This window comes from Heteronotia binoei, chromosome 1 (assembly GCF_032191835.1).
Source record: "Heteronotia binoei isolate CCM8104 ecotype False Entrance Well chromosome 1, APGP_CSIRO_Hbin_v1, whole genome shotgun sequence".
Taxonomy (NCBI): domain Eukaryota; kingdom Metazoa; phylum Chordata; class Lepidosauria; order Squamata; family Gekkonidae; genus Heteronotia; species Heteronotia binoei.
Genome location: NC_083223.1, coordinates 232,494,295 through 232,513,892, shown reverse-complemented (window position 1 = coordinate 232,513,892; position 19,598 = coordinate 232,494,295). Strand labels below are relative to the sequence as shown.

The window sequence follows — 19,598 nt, the reverse complement described above, 5'->3', positions numbered from 1 at the left end:
TTTGTTTTCCAAAAGAAATTATGTTTTAAAAAATGGGTATTGGAAAGCGTATAGTATAGCAGTATAGTGTAGCCTTCGGTTTTGTAAAAGGAGGTTTCTTAAGAGAAATATATATGCGTTAGCTAAATTGTGGTTTTAAAAATGAAGTTTACATATCTCTTGGTTTCCTTAACTATAAAATATTCTGGATCACAATTGCTGCAATTTCTTCTTGTGTTCCATTTTTCAAAATATTTAAATTATCATTATATTGATAAGCTGTGGGGGAGAAAGGACTGCTGTGACACCATAAGGTTCCCCCCCCCCCTTTTATGTAATGTGAGTGTTCTTGGCAGGGGCAGTTGTGAGTGCAGAAACTATACCTAGTACCACCAACTATTTATTTAGCTGCTCCATCTGATGGTTTTCTTTGTTTAGAGAGCAGTGTTGGTACTTCTCTATCTAGTTTGCATTTAGTGTGTAGTTAAACCCTTTAAAATGCTGTTTAAATGAGAATATAATAAAATGTGTATTTAAAGGCAAACATGTTGTGTTTAGCTCCTCTGCAAGCTAGTTTGGCTGTGAATCTCCTCTGAGTGTGTGCTGTTATGGGAAATTAGAATTTGTTGCTGGGTAACAGGCTATGTAAAGATAACAGGCTCTGTTTGTCTCTTTCTTTGAAAACTCCGTGGGGTTGGCTGTATCTTGATGGCACTTTACACACAAGTACAAAAGACTGTCAGTTCCCAGGACTGTTGTGATGCATTAAAATGTCTTTGTACACAGGAGTTTCTTTTCAAGCCTGAGTGCCTCCAGGACGTTTGCTGTCCTATAGCTGATGCTTGAATTTTGTACACTTGAGCTGTTCTCAGATTTGGTCTGGTCTCTCATTTATCAGGTGCTCCTGAGTCCCTTGAAACATTTAGGCTCAATTCTGCTTTTAAGCCACAGTGCAAAACAAGGGTTTCGTAACTCAGGACAAGACACACATCCTTTTCTTGCTTATGCGTTGTTAGTGTGGATCCAAAGTAGCTTACACTATTCTCTTCATCATTTTATCCGCTCAACAACAACTGTGTGAGGTAGGTTTGGCTGAGAGTGTTTCACTGGCCCAAGGTCACCCAGCAAGAGATAATCAGGCTAAAGATGTTTGCATTCCCTTAATTTTTTTTGCACTGCAACTCCCACTATCATTTTTAGGTTGGTGGCCCAAAATAAACCTAGCTTTATTTTTTGATGATTTTTTGTTCATGTGTGGACATGTAGTACTTTTATCTCACTTTTCTCCACTCTGTGTGGAATCAGAGTGGCATACGATATAAGAAAAATTACAACAGTCCACTAACTAGAACCTGTCATCTACAGGCAGGGGATGAACAGGCAGTTAAAAGTTCTTCCTTTAGTAGAAAAGCTCTCTTCCTCAAGTGGTTCCAGGAGGCAGCTTCCTAGAACTTGGGAGGAGGAGCAGAGTAAGTGGCAGCAACTCTGCTAACAATGGAAACACTGATGTTTAGGATGCTGCCTCATGGATCTTCGCTCCTCTGACTTGCTGGCTTTTTTAAAATTCAGGACTACACTCATCATGCAATGTGACCTATTGGGTTTAACCTTGATAGCAGTTGGACTTTAACTCAGCTTGTCTAATAAAGGGTCATGATTTTAGTTTGTGATTACAATGATTTAAGTGTAAGAGCATAGGGTAAATGAAGCATGAGAGAAAAAGCAGGTGGAGTTGTGGCTGACAACAACCATTTGAGATATAATATCTCCCCCTCCTTTAAATGCCTTCCATTGTGCCTGGTCCCAAATCCAGCTGAAAGCCATCTCTTTCTCTTGGCTGCCACATGTCATCACTGCCAGTCTGGAGTATTATCTAGTTTTTCAGGCATCAAATCAATTTGAAGATGTCGCAGGTGTCCATAAAATGCAAATACATCCTTGTATTTATCCTTGTTATTATACATCCATAAGAGGACATGCTTCAAATTAATCTTTAGGAGTCTCCTATCAAATGAGCAAATTTATGTTTTACGGTACCATTGCTATCTTCCTGATCTACTGCAACTTACATGAGTGCGTATGTCCTTGCTGTTTCCCTCCCTAGGTCTCTTGGAATGGATTTCACAGAAGCCTATTCTGACAGATGTTCAGCTGTTGGGCTTGCAGCTAGAGAAGGGAATGTCAAACATTTGAAGAAGCTAATCAAACAAGGATTCAGCGTTGATGTTCCAGATAACAGGGGTTGGATGGCAATTCATGAAGCAGCCTTTTATAACAGGACTGACTGTCTGAAGTTCTTACTTCATGCTGGTAAGGAAAAATTGTGTCTTGTCTGAAAATATTATTGTAAGGCAGAGGAGGCCAGTTTTTATACTCATGAGGGCCTCTTAGCACTCTAGTTCTTGGGTTTCCTTTTTAAAAATCCCTTTTAAAAAATTTGGAACTGCTTGCCTTGCCAGTTAATGCTTTACTAGTAAGTTGAGCTTATGCACAGATGGTATATGGTCATTTAGATTCCCTTAGGAAGGAGAATGTCCATGAACTGCTGCATTTGCAGAATATGTATGGAATACCAGTTGGTGTAGCATAACACCTAAGAGGGTGAGCTACAAATCAGGAAATTCCCAAGTCAAACTTTACCATGATCTTACTAGGTAGTGTGAATCAAGACTCTTTCTCCCAACATCTTATCTTAACTAGGCTGATGATAACAGCAGTCTTCTGTGTCACAAGGATTACATCAAGATAATATATGTGAAACTCTTTGGTGGTCTCAGGTGTATAGCCATGTTGGTCTGAAGCAGCAGAACAAAGTTTGAATCCAGTGGCACTTTCAAGACCAACAAAATTTTATTCAAAGTATAAGCTTTTGTATACTTCTTTGTTAGTTTTAAAGGTGTAAGTGGACTCAAACAGTTCTCTTTGATGGTCTGCTCAACTTTGATTAATGTTTAAAAGGGTCACTGGGGCCCTTGCTTAAGAGCTTTGGATGCTACGGGCCATGGGACTATGAGGTTCTCTGCACTGATTGATGCAGTACCCCATAGTAAAGGAACTGTGGCCATAGGATAATGGACGGAGGCAGGGGGGATGAAGTGGGTGCCATACCATAGAACTGTTTGCCTTTCACTCTTCCAAACTTCATTTGGGGATGGAAGGGCGTGGGAAGCCATCCGTGGGAAGGGCGGGATATAAATCCCAAATAAATAAATAAATAAATAAAAAATCCTCTTTTCCCTCCCAGCTGGAGCCTACTGTTCTGGTTGTTTGTTGTCTTTGTGGGACTCCAGGAATAAACTTTACCATAGTCAGAAAGGAGTGCTAGGTGGAGGACAGGGCAGCAAAGGTCCCTCATGGGAAGCACTTTCCACCGATGGATTACTGGACTCAGCCCTAAGTCTTCAGTGTCTTTGGATCTCCATTTCCTGTCTTAAGTGCATTAAGCACTGAAACATCTTTTCTCGCTCCCTTCCTCCCCTTTTCTTTTGTTTCAAATGTCCAGCTTGCCTGATGGAGATCTAGAGAACTCATATTTGGTGATGGCTTCATCCTGCAGTTGCTAGAGAAAATGCAAAGCAATCCGTGAGCTGCCCTCCAGCCAAAAAATGATGTACAGTTTTTTTGTGTGCAATTTAAAACCAACCCAACCTGAACTACATTCTGTGCAAATGCCTTTCTCTCACTGCTTCCCTTTCAAAACCAGTAGGTTAAAATCTTGAATATTTAGCAAGGGTAATCTTCATTTTATTATCCCCAGCACCCTCAGATGACTACATCAGAGCAAAGACATTTGAAGGCACTTGCCCATTGCACCTTGCTGCAAGTCAGGGAAGCTTGGAATGTGTTACTATTCTTATGAAATCTGGAGCTAATCCAAATGAAGTTGCTAACGATGCAACCACACCGTTGTTTCTAGGTGAGTTTCACTTACTCTGAAGGTTAATAATTATCAAGTATGTTAGATAAATTTTTCAAATTTAGATGGTCCAGTTTGGTATAGTGGTTAAGTGCATGGACTCTAATCTGGGAGAACTGGGTTTGATTCCGCACTCCTCCACATGCAGCTGCTGGGTGACCTTGGGCAAGCCACAATTCTGGCAGAGTTGTTCTCTCAAGAGCAGTTCTCAAGAGCCCTCTCGGTCCCACCTACCTTACAGGGTGTCTGTTGCGAGGACAGGAAGGAAAAGGAGACTGTAAGCTGTTCTGAGACGCCGAGTGAAGGGCGGGGTGTAAATTGAATCTCCTCCTGCTTTACATAATTCATCATCAACTACACTGCATTAGTTGTATGCCCTATCATAAAACAATTGCCATTGTAATACATCCAGTATAAACAATCCATTGAAGCAATACAGTGGCAAAGAATTCAAAAGGTGTTAAACCAACAGGAAATGCTGTATTTTTTGGTATGGAGATATAACTGCACCCCTTCCTTTAACCAAATTGTACAGAGTCTTCAGTTGCTAAAGCAAGTGAAATTGTTTTATTGATTTTACAGATCTTGCCTTCTAAACAGGGATGAGCAGGGCAGAAGCTTGAAAGTCAAGAGGTTTCTAACGTGTCCAAAAAGCTGATTTTAAAAGGGCCAATCAGATATCATGGGAGATACACTGTTACTCTTTTGCCACAAAAAGCACAATTCAGAACTCTTTTTAGAAAGACAATATCCCTCAAAAACCTTAAAGGAGGGCATACCTGGAAAAGCTAGGCAGACAGTGCTAATCTAAGAAGGTTATTCTTAGAAAGTATAACTACCTTAAGATAAAATATAGCTACCTTTCAGGAATACAGATAATTTTAATTGCTGACACCACAAAAAATATAGGAAAATTAGCAATGGATCAATCAGTTTGAACAGCAAATTGTTGAGCCTAGTTTTAATCTGTCCCGTATTTTTATCCAACCCTTTGGCCACAGACGGTAGAAGGTAATGTCAGGAAAGCTTTTGACAAGGTTCCTCATGATGTTCTGAAGGGTAAAATGGAGGACTGCAAAGTGAACTCTAGGATAATTAGGTGGATAGGGAACTAGTTGGAGAACTGCACCCAAAGAGTAGTTGTCAATGGTGTCCAGTGGAGTCCCACAGGGCTTGTTTGTGAGCCCGGTACTTTTCAGTATTTTTATAAATGTTCTGAATGAAGGCGTGGAGGGACTATTCATTAAATTTGTTGATGACACCAGATTGGGAGGAGTAGTGAACACACCAGAAGACACATAGAATCCAACAAGATCTGCACTCACTGGAAAGTGTGTGGATGTGAATAAGATGCAATTCAACAAGGATAAGTGCAGAGTTCTGCATCTGGCTAACAAAACTGAGAAGCATGCATACTGGATTGGAGGCATACTTCTGAGTAGTAGTGTGTGTGAGCAAGATCTTGGGGCATGTGTGGGTTGTAACTAAACAGCAGTCAGTATGATGCAGTGGCAAAGAAAGGCTAATGCGGTGTCAGGGTGTATCAACCGAGGCATAATTTCCGAATCACAAGACATAGTTTTTTCAGAGTAGTTCAGCAGTGGAATTGGCTGCCCAAGGAGATGGTGAGCTCCCCTCTCTGGCAGTCCTCAAGCAGTGGCTGGACGAACATCTATTAGGGATGCTCTGTGCTGATACTGCATTGAGCAAGGGGTTGGACTAGATGGCTTGCATGGCCTCTTCCAACTCAAATAATTTTATGAATTTAGAATTTTGATTGGATTTACTATAGTATAAATTAGAGAATTCATTCTGACTTCTGTGGTGGGTAGAAAACTGTAAATTGAAAATGTTGGTGATTAAGCTTACATGTGACACACTTGATGACAATAATGGCTTTCACCTCTGTTTCAAGCTGTTGAAAATGGACACATTGATGTGATAAGGCTTCTACTTCAACATGAAGCAAATGTTAATGGGCCGCACTGTTGGTCTGAATGGAACTCTTTGCACCAGGCTTGTTTTCAGGTAATTTATAAATCTAGTTTCATCCATATAAATAATCTTTTGTTCTCTCCTTTTTTTAAAAAATGGCAACTTTGTATAGTCTCTGCTTGCTATTCCTTTTTCTGATTTATGACAGGCTAGTGCAGAGAAGTCCATCTAAATGCAAATGATCATTCTGAATATGGCGGAAGCTGCAGTGCAGTTTGAACAGTGAGAATTTTAAATATTAAAAATAGTTTCTTAAAATGTGGGCAGCATATCAGATGTAACAGTATATCAGCCGTTAATTTACTTGAAAATAATTTGTTCATTTTTGTGCTCCTGCACAGGATCTTCCGGAGCAATTGCCTGACAAGCTTCCGATTCATTAGCTGGCATGTTTGCCTTTTAGAGTTTTAGGCTGCATCCAGATGCTCTAATAAACCATGGCTTAAGTAACAAACTCTGGTTAGTCTACAAATCCAGTGCTATTCTGGCAGAAACAAGGGATAATGCTACTCAGCTAACTACAGATGGATTCAGATGTCAAAGCAAACTATAGTTCATCCACTCTGTGACTAGCAAACCAGCCTCAAACCTTTACTTTGAATTTGTGTTGGACTCTCTGTCCATCATTTGATAACAGCGTGCCAATTCCCTTGTTCTTCCGTAGGGTACTGTATGTCCTACTACTGCAGTACTTCTTGTAAGTCACAGTCTTCTGAAATCTTGGTTAGGATTAACTAGTGGAAGACGAGCTTCTGTTATAAAGCAGTAAATACTTATTTTAATTTCTTAACCTTTTAAATAAGCTCATTGTGCTCAATGATCACAGCTGTATTTTAAAAATATTGTTAGCTCTGTGGCTTTCCATTTAAATAATGGAAACAATGCAAGGTTTCCATTGGAATGTCCTGTTTTGAACAAAACTTGCAGTAAACGTTTACACCAAGAAAAATGCATATGTGAGAAGTAAGTCTCCTTTAAATTAATGGAACATGTTTTAAACAAGATTTTTTTGTATCAGTGGAGTCTCCTACTGTATTCAGTTCTGTAGTGTTAAGATTTTTACCCATTCAATCTCTTTTATCTCAAAGGTGGTGAGAACAATTAAATGTATTTTAAAAGGCTTATTTTACGTGGAAATGCTATACATGCTCGTGTAACTGTAACTTTTTCTGACAGTCTCCAAAGTGGCAAATGGAGTAAATGGGATCAAAAAGTACAGCTGAATCCAAATCAAATTATCAAGCAGTAAACCAAAACAAGTCAGTATTTATCCCTGATCTGCTTGATTATATGAGAGTTCATACTGCATTTAGAAAATATCCCAGCTCAGAGCTGATTCAAACTTAGAGAATGTACAGTATATAGGTGGAGTCTTTCTAGAATCGGTGAGAATTATTAGAATTCTTTCCCATGTAGAAAACTTGCAAACTAATACTTTAGGAATGGTGTTCTTGCCTTTCTGCTGGTTTTCCATGTGCCAGGATACTCTTTATTTTGGCGGGGGGCAGCATGCTTCAGCATGCAGTCCTCCTCCTACGCTCTTGAGTGAGGATTTTATGTCTTCTCTTTGAATCCTTAAATCAGATAATCAGAACAAGGATGGGGAATGTTGGGTTCCATTGGGTGTCCTCCATTTTCTGTTGAATGAGAATCAGACCCTGGGGTGGATTCAGCATGTTTTCCTGCTGGTGAAAAAGGAAAGGGGGCATCCCCTTTGACAATTAAGAAAGGGTCTGCTAAGAATCATAGGACCAGAATAGACGAAAGTCGTGGGATGAGAGATGCAGGTTATTTAGCATGTGAGTTGCTGTTACGCATAGAAATAATTTCTGATGCCTTAAAGTATGGCAAGTTAAACTTAGGTAGCCTGAGTGTCTTGTGGTTTCTTAAGAGAAGTTATTTCATTGTTGTGATGGCATAAAAGTAACGTGGTACAAAGGCCATGCAGTGGCTTCTCCACATGACGGTTTTATGCAAGTTTTTGCTGGAATTATCCACAGAGCAGAGCCACAGCATAGGTTCTCCCATATTGCTTGGGTCTTCCTATGATAGCCTGGTGATATAGGAAGGAGCTGTGGCATATGGCTTCTGTGCCACCATTGTAATAACTTGTTTACAAGGGTAAGCAGATCTCTCTAGCCCATATGGCCCGAGGGCCAGATCAAGTCCTTGGAGGACTCCTATCAGGCCCTTAAACAGCTCACTGTGATCTGCTTCCTTCTCTCTCTCTTGCTACCTTCTGTATTACTGCTTGCTTTGCCAGGCTTGCTCAAGGCTCTATTTTCTCTATTGGCTGCCCAATGCATGAAGCAATTTACGTACAAAAGCTCCCAATGCTGAGCCGTTTCATGTTTTCCTCTGGGTCTTAGGCTCAAAGCTTTGACCATGAGATTTCTGTAATGAATGTCAATAAATCAAAAGTAGGTTTGCAACTTACAGACACACACCTAAACAGCATACTCAAGATTGCTACAGCACAGACATTGTCTCCAGATTTTGATGCAATAATTCAGATTAGAGGTATCAGTTATCAAAAACTGTTAAATAAACAAAATATTGTAAGAGTGCCAATCTTTTAAGCCTATTTTATTTTTATGTTTTTTAAAAAAAATCTTTAATTGCGTTTATCTGTGTCCTTTATAAAGTTCATATTTCCACTACCTGGCATTACACTTTATTACATTCCATTTTATGACACACATGGCCTGGCCCAGCAAGGTCTCATTTATATCAGACCTGACCCTCATAACAAATGAGTTTGACACTCCTGGCCTAGCCATCAAAGAGTAGCCTTCTGTCATCTTCTAACTGGTTTTGATTTGTCTCATCCCTGTAGCACTTTCACTTACAGAAGAAACCTTTCCATACCAAGTCCTCTGATCTTAAAACTTAGCTAGTTGCTATTTGGTAGCCAGCTGACGCTTCCTAGCTAAGATAATTAAGCCTTACTCTCAAGACTAAGTTTTCATACAGTTTACTTTTACTTATTTTTGCGAATTGGAACAGACGTTTGGAAACCTGAGAAGGGCTGATGGAAGCCACAAATAATAGCTTTCTCTGAATGCTGTATTGAATTAAAATTATTGTGGAGGTTTCAGTGATAAATATGTAAGTGGATGCCAATTCTGTTGCTCTGACAATAATCTCCTTTTTTTTTCCTCTTTAGAATTATCCTGCAATACTAAAATTACTCCTTGAGAAAGGAGCTGACACAGAATCAGAAGATGACTTTGGGATCACACCTTTATTCATTGCTGCACAATATGGGAATCTGGAATGCTTAAGAATACTTATATCTCATGGTAACTATTGGTTAAGGGGTGGAAGATGGGGGTGGATGTTGGCAGGCAGAGCATTTTCCTTGAATGCAGACCATATCAGCTGCTGCTGAAGGCAAGGTAACAGACTAGGCTGGTATAGGGAACTTGATCATTGAACCAATTGGCCATTTCCCATGAAATTATACATTCAGTACCTAGCTTTTCTTAGCCTTTGATCACTTTTATCATCTCAGTCTGCTTACTGCTATGATGTTACAGTACATGGAGAATTCTTGCCTAGCGTGGAACCAATGGCCCTATTTGGGTTTCCACCCATGTTATTACCAAGTAACTTCTTTTCTGCCTTTGCAAGCAATTAAATTCCTTAGACATTTAAAAGGAGATACAAAAGAGGTTTTGGGGGGCATAAATAGCCTACTTCAGATTAGAATCAATTTGAGTGGTAGCCATCAAAGCTTGGAGATTTTGTCATCTATTAAACTGAGAAGAAAGACAGGCAGCAGGTGAGGAGAGACTCACAGACGATTTAATGTGATGTAGTTGACCTACTGTCCCACAGTGGACTCTCTGCCTCTGGTCCATGCTGTAGCTTTATATTTGTAAATAAACAAATGTCATAAAAACACTGCAGTGCCATCTCATCCAGACTGCACTTCCCTGGAACTTACAGCTGCCTTTGGAAGTGTGTGTGTGTGTGTGTGTGTGTGTGGAAGGGGGAGGAAGCAGGAGCACAGGATTGTATCCATTAACATTTATGTAGCTGCCCTCAAACTGTTATCTACATGTAAACTGAAAATACCTTGGAAATAAAAATCCTACTCATGATCATGCTGATTTTGGTATCCTCCCCTTTAGCAAAATACACAGATCAGTATGAGTAAGCATATTGTCCTGAAACTTACTGGCTACTTCAAGAGGAAAGATTAACCTTGGACCACACATCACACCCACAGTTCTAAAGCTGTGCATTTCCACCTCAGTATGAAAAAAGCACAGCAAGTTGCTAAATTCATGCCCCTCTCCAGGAGGTTCCTTTTTTTGTTGTTGTTGACATCCTTCTGCAAAATAAGTTGCATGTGCCACAGTCTCTGTGTTAAGTAAAAAAAAGTGTAATAAAGTTTAATAAAATAAAGTGTAATAAATCATATTTATAAAAAGACTAGAGGGAAATGATGGCTCTCTCTTAAAGTACAGATTAAAACAATTTGGGACAGTTTAATTTAAAAAAAATGTCTTAAAAGGGTCATGGTCATGAGTGTATCTAAAATGATTCACAGATGAAGTTTTTCTAAGTTTCTAATATTTCAATTTTATGGGGTCTTTTCCCCACATACGGCTTCTGTGCCTGTGGACGGTCAACTCCTGGAACATTCTGAGATCCTCGCTAAAGAATGGCATTCTTGCCCATCCACTTGTCTAGAGATGTGAAGACCAAGGGGAAGAAGAAAAAAGATTAGAAGAGCAAAACCCTGCTTTCTTCCCAGGGACTGCATCTCAGTTTTTCTAATGGAAAAATTGGGAAGTTTTAAAGAATCGGTGAAAACGCCTATAATTTCTAATGATTAAAATGCTTCCTTAAGCTTTACTCAGCTTTTGCTATTGGAAAAATTGGGACATTTCAGGACCCACCGGAAAAAAATTAAGCGCTATACACACACACACGGCTTTTTTTGAACAGGAATGCACAGGGACAGTTTTGGCTGGCTCGGCACCAGGGGGTGTGGCCTAATATGTAAATGAGCTTATACTGGGCTTTTTCTACAAAAAAGCTCTATGCCAAACAATGGTGATGTCAGGGGGTATGGCCTAATATGAAAATGAGTTCCTGCTGGGTTTTTTCTACAAAAAAGGCCCTGTGTGTGTGTATATTCAAAAGAATATGTGTGTGTGTGTGTGTGTGTGTGTATTCTTTTGAATTAGTGAAATGTTCTGAGGTTGCATAGGGTGTAGCAGTTGGCTGCTTTTTCTCAGTTTAATACTTGATTAAATTTGCAGTATTGCTTCTGGAAGATGAATTTTATACTTCCCTGTATGCTAGTTAATATAATCTTATATTGTAGCTAAGTTATACTTTAGTCATTTTGTTACATTCATGCAACAAAATAGGTTTAGGATCTTCATGGTCTCTGTGCAGGCTACACATTGGGTACCACCAGGCAGGTGGTAAGGAAGGAACTGAGGGGGGGGGGCTGAATTTCCCTCAGCTCCAGGCATGTGCAGTGCCTGCTTCAGAGTTGAGGGAAAGCCCACCAAAAGTCTAAGCTCTAGAACATTCCAAGTGAGGGCTACAGTGCAGGCACAGTACCCAATGTGTGACTGCACAGATGACCACTCAGAGATCACGTTACAGGTAAGCAACCTGTTTTTTCCTCAGAATTTCTGTTCATTTAAAAAAACCACACTTTTTTTCTCCATGGCTTCAGAGTTTCCAGATATTTTTATCTCTGCTCTTGGTAGATCTGTGATCAACTCTGTTTGCTGTTTGATGTAGCTATGACTGAGGCTGTGATTGAGAGACTCCCCAGACTGGCAAGTAAAAATGGGCCAACAGCAAAGTTCTGCTAACTTTTTACAACAGAAAGAGAGTCTACCTTTGGCACTTCTAACTTGAAAAAAATGGATGTTTGCTTGATAACTAACCATCCCATCTCTCTTTGTTCAGTTAAAAATCATTACATGGATTGATGGTAGATGCTAAACAGAAGAAAGGGAGTACTTTCTGCAATGCTGTAATTAACATTTGAAGATAATTACTGAAAGGCATATTGGAAGCATATGGTTTTGTTTTCAAAAAAATCAGATGAGTATAGATTTGATCTACTTATGGCTGATGGGGAAATTACGAATCCTAGCTAGATTCAAAGAAGGGGTCCAAATAACTAACAGCTGGAGTAAAAACTCTTTTCTCTGTTGATTGACCATGATCAAGGAAAGGATCTGTTCCTAAGATAATCCAAAATGCTGACACTGTTACATTGTTCATCATTGGTTCTACAGCAGGACTTACATCACAAGAAGGCAGTAATATATAACCAATCAATGCATGTCTACTCAACACAGCACTATTTATTTATTTATTTAATGGACTTATATCCCGCCCTTCTCACCGAAGTGTCTCAGGGCGGCTTACAACATAATGATTCATATAATTCAATTTAAAACGTTTACAAGTACAATTAAAACCATAATTAATAAGACAAGATAAAATAAAATAAAACCAGCGGTCTATAAGAGCATTTTTGTTCCATCCAGAGATGTTCTCATTATCAGTTAGGTGTTATAGGCCTGCCGGAAGAGGGCTGTCTTACAGGCCCTGCGGAACTGCCCTAGGTCCCGCAGGGCCCGCACCTCCTCCGGCAGCTGGTTCCACCAATAAGGTGCCGCTGTTGAGAAGGCCCGATCCCTGGTGGATTTTAGACGGGCCTCCTTTGGCCCGGGGACTACCAGCAGATTTTGTGAACCAGAGCGTAGTACTCTCTGGGGAACGTGTGGGGAGAGACGGTCCCTAAGGTAGGCAGGTCCTAGGCCATATAGGGCTTTAAAGGTAATGACCAACACCTTGTACTGGACTCGGAGTATTACTGGCAGCCAGTGCAGATCCCGGAGCCCCGGCCGAATGTGCTCCCATCTTGGGAGCCCTAGTAGCAGCCGGGCAGCAGCGTTCTGCACTAACTGCAGTTTCCGGGTCCGGCACAAGGGTAGCCCCATGTAGAGGGCATTACAGTAGTCCAACCTCGAGGTGGCCGTAGCATGGGTCACTGTTGCTAGGTCGTCACGCTCCAGGAAGGGGGCCAACTGCCTCGCCCGCCTAAGGTGAAAAAAAGCGGACTTGGCAGTGGCTGCTATCTGAGCCTCCATCGTCAGAGAAGGCTCCAATAGCACCCCCAGGCTCTTGACCCTGCCCGACGCTGTCAGCGGCGCGCCGTCAAAAACTGGCAGGGGGATTTCCCTTCCCGGGCCGCAGCGACCCAAGCAAAGGACCTCTGTCTTCGCTGGATTCAGCTTCAGCCCGCTCAGCCTAAGCCACCTAGCCACTGCCTGTAACGCCCGGTCCAGATTTTCTGGGACGCAGGCGGGCCGGCCGTCCATAAGCAGATAGAGCTGGGTGTCATCAGCATATTGATGACAACCCAGCCCATACCTTCGGGCAATCTGGGCAAGGGGGCGCATATAGATGTTGAATAACATCGGGGAAAGTACCGCCCCTTGAGGCACCCCGCAGTCAAGCGTGTGTCTCTGGGACAGTTCCTCCCCAATCGCCACCCTTTGTCCCCGACCGTCAAGGAAAGAGGAAAGCCATTGCAAGGCCAGCCCCTGAATCCCAGCGTCGGCAAGGCGACACGCCAGAAGCCGATGGTCGACCGTATCAAATGCTGCCGATAGGTCCAACAACATCAGCACCGCCGAGCCGCCTTGATCCAGATGCTAAACCAATAGAAAATTCTAAACCAATAGAAAAGCAATATTTCCTTATTAACATACTTTAAGGCAGGGATGTCAAACATGCAGCCTGGGGACCAAATCAGACCTCTGGAGGGCTCCTATCAGGCCCCCAAGCAACTGGTTTTCACCTGCTTCCTTCTCCCTCTCTCTTGCTTCTTCTGCATAACAGCTTGCTTTGCTAGGCTCGCTCAATTGCACAAGAGCGACAGAAAAAAACTTTACTTTCTCCACTGGCTGAGTCTCCTCCCTGGGGGAGGAAGGGGGGAGGAATAGCTTGCTTTGCCAGGCTCTCTCAATCACACAGCAGAACTACTGAGCCAAGCCTCTCTTTCTTCTGTTGGCTGAGGCTCCCTCCCTCCAGGTCCCCTGCGGAGGGAAAGAACAGAACTTCTTTTGTCCAGTTTCCTGAGTCCTGTGGGAAAAATACAAAGAAAGCACCTTTAAGACCAATGAGTGCTAATGTTTAAAGCATGTTTATAAAGTTTATATCTCTGCTACCTAATCTTAAATAGGTACCCACATGGCCCTGCTTGACAAGGTCTCATTTATGTCAGATCTGGTCCTCATGAGTTTGACACCCCTGCTTTAAGGAATGCTACTACCTTATCTATGGCATGGTAGAAGCTCAACACTAACTGCTGACTACTATAGTTCAGGCTGCAGCCTGTAAATTCTTTCCCAGAGGCAGTTGAAGACAACAGTCAGTATGACCTTATTAGTTCAGATTGCTTACATCTGGAAGAGAAGGGACTACCACTCTCACCTTGGTCCTTTCAGTTAGTGTGCACCAAAGTCCTTGAGCCATGATTTTCACCTGTGAGGAAAATGTGTGAACTGATCTGCAGTAGGTTTTTTTCTTTCCCTTTGTAAATCAAGTGTCTAGCAACTCAGAGTTACATCATCTCTTAAGTTTCTGATTTGCCCAACTAGGCCTGGGGTCCATCAGAAGCCTACTCTTTAAATCTAATGAGCTTTTGCCCTTTGGGGGCTCAGTGACTATTTGGCACGAAGGATGTCAGTGGCTGCTCAGCTTTGTGTGGCACCAAGGGCTTTTTTGTAGTAGGAACGCCTTTGCATATTAGGCCACACCCCCCTGATGTAGCCAGTCCTCCAAGAGCTTACAGGGTTCATAGTACAGGGCCTTTATTGTAAACTCCAGGAGGATTGGCTACATTGGGGTGTGACCTAATATGCAAAGGAGTTCCTGCTACAAAAAAAAAAAAAGCCCTAGACTGGCACCCATCTTGAACTGCTGCTCCTGTGGGCCATGGCCCTTCCTTGTCTCTGAAGTCCAGAGTCTTTTTGTTGCTGAACCTGACAGTTTTTGGATTTACATCTGGTAACTTGGAACTTTGCTGAGCTGAATAAGCATATAGTTTGTTATTTTATTCCTTCATAGTCTTGTCTCTTTCTAAATATTTTTTTACCTTCATAAAAATAATTATATTTTTATTTTGTTGTGGACTTTTGCCTTCATTAGCCTCAAAGCCTAGTCTGGACCTTGGACCCTTAACCACCTCCTGGATGTTTTAGTTTGGGAAACTCAGACTGCAGTCCTACCTGCAGGGCTGACTTTTCTTGTTAATTCCCTGAGAGGCCAGGAGACATGTCCTTTCACTCCTGTGCTATTGAGAGTAGTCAGAAAGGACTGGTGGCAATTAACTTAGGCTAGAGTGAGAATTAGTCTCTCTCTGGTATTTTGTAACTTTGTTTGCCTTTGCCTTCCTAACCAAGGAGTTCTCAGCCTGGGCTTGGGGTGAGCACCTTGACACTTTGTTAAAGGTTAGTCTAGGTTAGTTTGTCCTACGAGGCAAGGAATGCAGAATTTTGGATACGTAGAAGATAGCGCTGTCTCATTACTAGGTCAAATGTTCCCCTCAGTTCTTTACTTGACCTTCACAGACATGGATACACTATGTCTCATTCACAATTCACCCTTTTCCTAAATGTAATTTCAATGTTTTGAGGCAACATACTTCTGATTCTTAGGGCAGAAGTAGATAAGATGCTGGGAGTTCCACAGATGAGTGCTTGTATGTATCCCTCAATACAGCAAATATTAAATCGTGGACAGTGTTGGGAATGGGAAGCTTAAATCCCTCTGTGCTTCTGTCTACCAGAATTGAGGCCTTGTGCACATAATCTGTAGGGAACTCTGTTTACAGAACTTCCAGCATCACAATGGGGTCATCCTGTCATCAAATGTAAGCATTATATGGGGAATATTTCTTACTGTCATGGGAATATTTCTTACTGTTTTTGGCTCAAAAAAAGGTCTCTGGCAGAGGGAAGGCACCAGGCAGCCAAGCCTCCCAGACTGCGCACTCTGTATTTGCTGCCTCCAGCCTCCAACAGGCTTGCAAAGATAGTGAGAGACATGGAGCTGCCCATGAGCGCTCCCTCCCAGGAGAAGATGGGCCTGCTGCTGCCTGCTCTGCTACACATGGATCTCTGTGGCTGTGCTCGCGGGGTGAGGTGGGAGTGAAAAAAGGTTTCTCGTTGGTTAGTGTGAGAACACACATCCATGAAATGCAGCTGATGGCACTGTACTGTTCTGTATCAATATGCAGCAAGTAAGCTACTGAACGGGTGACAGCACTTCCAGTTACATCAGCAGCGTTTGGCCTAATATGCAAATGAGTTCCTGCTATGCGTTTTCTACAAAAAAAGCCCTGGTCATCATTGTAAACTTCAAATGACTTCTGTCTAAACCACAATTCAATAACTTATTAAAGTGATGTGTATTGCTAATCAGTGGAAGCTGTCTTCTTTATAATTTTTAAAATTCTCTTATTAGGAGCAAATGTTGACTGTCGAGCCAAAGATCGGGCCACACCATTATTTATAGCTGCACAAGAGGGCCATGGCACATGTGTGGAATTGTTGCTATCAAAGGGAGCAGATCCGAACTCCTATTGTAATGAAGATGAATGGCAGTTACCTATCCATGCTGCAGCACAAATGGGGCACCGCAGGTAGGCTTTAAGACACTGCTGATAGCTATTTGTGAACTGGCATGAGTGGGTAATATTGAAGTGAAAGAGACTGAGGAAAGGAGGGTCATGGCTTTTCAACCAGTGAGCATAAAGTTCTTGGAGGGGCTGGACAGCTAAAACCTTTGCATCTCCTCTGCAGTTGATCAGGGCCTGCAGCTGCAATTTTGACCCAAATCTGTCAAGTCTCATTTGAAATTAATACCAAACTCTCAGCTCCACTTGACTTGGGTGTTAAAATGGAAAAATATGGAGGTGCACTTAGAAGACTTAACAGCTCCTAACCCCTTTGCTTTGTTAAGCCCTGGAAACCCTAGAAGCAAGCTTATCTGTCCAGGACAGTATTCTTAGCCTTAAAGATGGGCTCGTCGTCTGTTTCTTGTGTTTGACATCACTGTTGCATATAAAGGAAGGAATGTGTGCTTGGGCTGGATGATGGCTGGCTGAACATCCCATTCTCAGTCCATATAGTCAGCCAGAGGTGCAAACAAACAGCCAAGTGTATCAACTTCAACAAGTGTAACACTTTTTAAGAAACCACCAGAATGTGTTTAGTATATTGTACTCTGAAGTGATGTGAAAACATCTTCTCTCCTGGCAATCTTGAACCATTAGGATCACAGAAACATTATAGAGAGATGGTTCCATACTTCAAACACACCCATGCCTGTCCAGAGCACTCTTGTCTATCCAGTTTATCAGCAAAAGGGTTTCTTCTTATAAACAAGTAATATCCCTCCCTTTTCCAACAAGAGGCAGCTCTGGTTTCACAGCAGGTTTTTTCAGACAGATTCTTTTGGATAGAGGTTATCACTCACACATAGGTGACTGAACCTCAAAATGAGTTGCCTTTTTGGCGTAGGGCTTTTTATGTATTCATTTCTGAATGTTGGATGCTATGTCAGTGCAGTCCACTTTTCCGTTTTCCTTGTTGGGCAAACTAAAGAGCACTTTTTGGTGCCATTATTATAACACCCCTCCAACAGATCTTCATGTTGTGTTAAGAGATTGCTTTTAGAAGATCCTCCTTGTTCTTGGGATGATTTAGGATGGTCCTTTAGTTCAAATAAATTTGAAATTCCATCTCTTGCACAATCAGCTTTTCACACAGCCTTCTGCCTGGAGCTAGTCTGTAAGTTTTGTTTTATTTTTCTTTAAAATATGGACATATGAAGCTACCATTTAGTTTGAATTTGATTGGTGGGATCTGTCTTGGGTATTTCCAGTGCAGATGGCAGAAACTGAACCTGGAACCTTTTGCATGCAAATCATATAGTCTACTGCTGAGTTGTGCTTCCTTTAATTTTGTTCAAATGGGAGGATGCAGCAGGTCAACACAGTTTATGAAGCAATAGAAAATTCTTCTATTCAAACATCTAGTAAATATAAATCTTGCTAAAATGCGAATAGTGTAGCTAAAACATAAAAGGATAAAATAGAGAACAGAGAATGCACCTGAAGGATCAAAATACTTGAAAACCATGACTGCTAGTTAATTTATTGTAATATACGATTAAGAGGCAGTGAAATTTTGAGTGACTGCTATGAGCTATGTTTAATCTATAAAGTGCTATAGGAAAGATCGTGTATGTACATAAGTTACTAATTGTTCTGCATATCTGCAGTATTCTGCGCTTCCTCATACCAGTTACGGATCGGCTTTGTGGCACTGCTGAAGGCAAACTGAGCCCCATCTACTCAGCTATATATGGTGGACATGAAGATTGCTTGGAATTCTTGCTTGAGGAAGGTTACAGCCCAGATGCCCAAGCATGTCCAGTCTTTGGCTGCAGATCACCCATGTCTCTGGCTTTTACGAAGGGGTATGTATGTTGTTTGTGTCTGTTATGGAGCTAAAATGCTGTTGCGGACTGGGCCTGCATCAGCTGACGGGCCCCAGCTCTGCCTACCCCTCCTTGAATTCTGACCTTAAGGAGCCATTCCGCTCCACTGCCTCAGAATACTGCTACCACCATTGTATTGGGATCTGGTTAGGTGGGAAAGCCTCCTCATCTCCTTCCGGTGTCACTAGGAAGCCACCTCAGGGATTCCCAGGGATCTTTGAGGTTCCCCAGAGAGCTGGAAATTGTTCATTTTACTTCTTTTCTCCATCCTAGTGTTTCCAAGTGGTTGGGGGAATTATGTGGAACAGAGGGACTTCACTCCTTCAGCAGTTAAAAGATTTATTTAAAACTCACAACTATTTACAGGCATATCAGAAGTGAACAGAAGAAATAAAATAACATATAATAATAAATAATAATAATAATAATAACTTTATATTTCTATCCCGCCCTCCCCGCCAAGGCAGGCTCAGGGCGGCTCACAGCATAAAATACATTATACATCGAGTTATACTTATAAAATCATGGTTAAAACAAATTACAGATTATATTAAAATTAACATTAACAATATGGTGCTATAAACATTAGATCTTCAATAGAATTCAGTAACTAAAAGCATTTTCAACGGCACTTCCTAGCTTGTCGTTAGTTGAAGGCTATTTTGAAGAGGTGGGTCTTACAGGCCCTACGGAATTGATCTAAGCATCGTAGGGCCCGTACCTCCTCTGGGAGTTGATTCCACAGCAGTGGAGCTGCAATAGAGAAGGCCCGATCCCGGATGGCCTTCAATCTGGCCTCCCTTGGCCCAGGGATATTCAGCTGTTTTTTTCCAGCTGACCTCAGCGCTCTCTGGGGCTCATATGGGGAGAGATGGTCCCTCAGGTAGGCAGGTCCTCGACCATATAGGGCTTTAAAGGTGATAACCAGCACTTTGTAACGAACTCAGTATACCACTGGCAGCCAGTGCAGTCCGCGTAGCCCCGGCTGTATGTGCTCCCACCTTGGGAGCCCCAACAACAGCCTAGCCGCCGCGTTCTGCACCAGCTGCAGCCGCCGAGTTCGGCACAAGGGCAGCCCCATGTAGAGGGCGTTGCAGTAATCCAGTCTCGAGGTGACCGTAGCATGGATCACCATTGCTAGGTCACG

The 19,598-nt window shown here is 41.9% G+C and overlaps 1 protein-coding gene across 6 annotated transcripts in view; it reads left to right on the top strand.

The window, feature by feature from the left end:
* The window catches only part of ASB3 (ankyrin repeat and SOCS box containing 3), a 52,188-nt gene that overhangs the window by 22,374 nt on the left and 10,216 nt on the right, over window positions 1-19,598 (top strand). For all 6 annotated transcript variants that reach the window (XM_060249085.1, XM_060249094.1, XM_060249102.1 and 3 more), the window contains 6 exons: window positions 2,084-2,289; window positions 3,737-3,895; window positions 5,811-5,923; window positions 9,057-9,192; window positions 16,412-16,589; window positions 18,233-18,430. In XM_060249085.1, coding sequence (XP_060105068.1) covers window positions 2,094-2,289; window positions 3,737-3,895; window positions 5,811-5,923; window positions 9,057-9,192; window positions 16,412-16,589; window positions 18,233-18,430 — 980 coding nt within the window. In that variant the 5' untranslated portion in view covers window positions 2,084-2,093. The remainder of the gene's footprint in view (window positions 1-2,083; window positions 2,290-3,736; window positions 3,896-5,810; window positions 5,924-9,056; window positions 9,193-16,411; window positions 16,590-18,232; window positions 18,431-19,598) is intronic.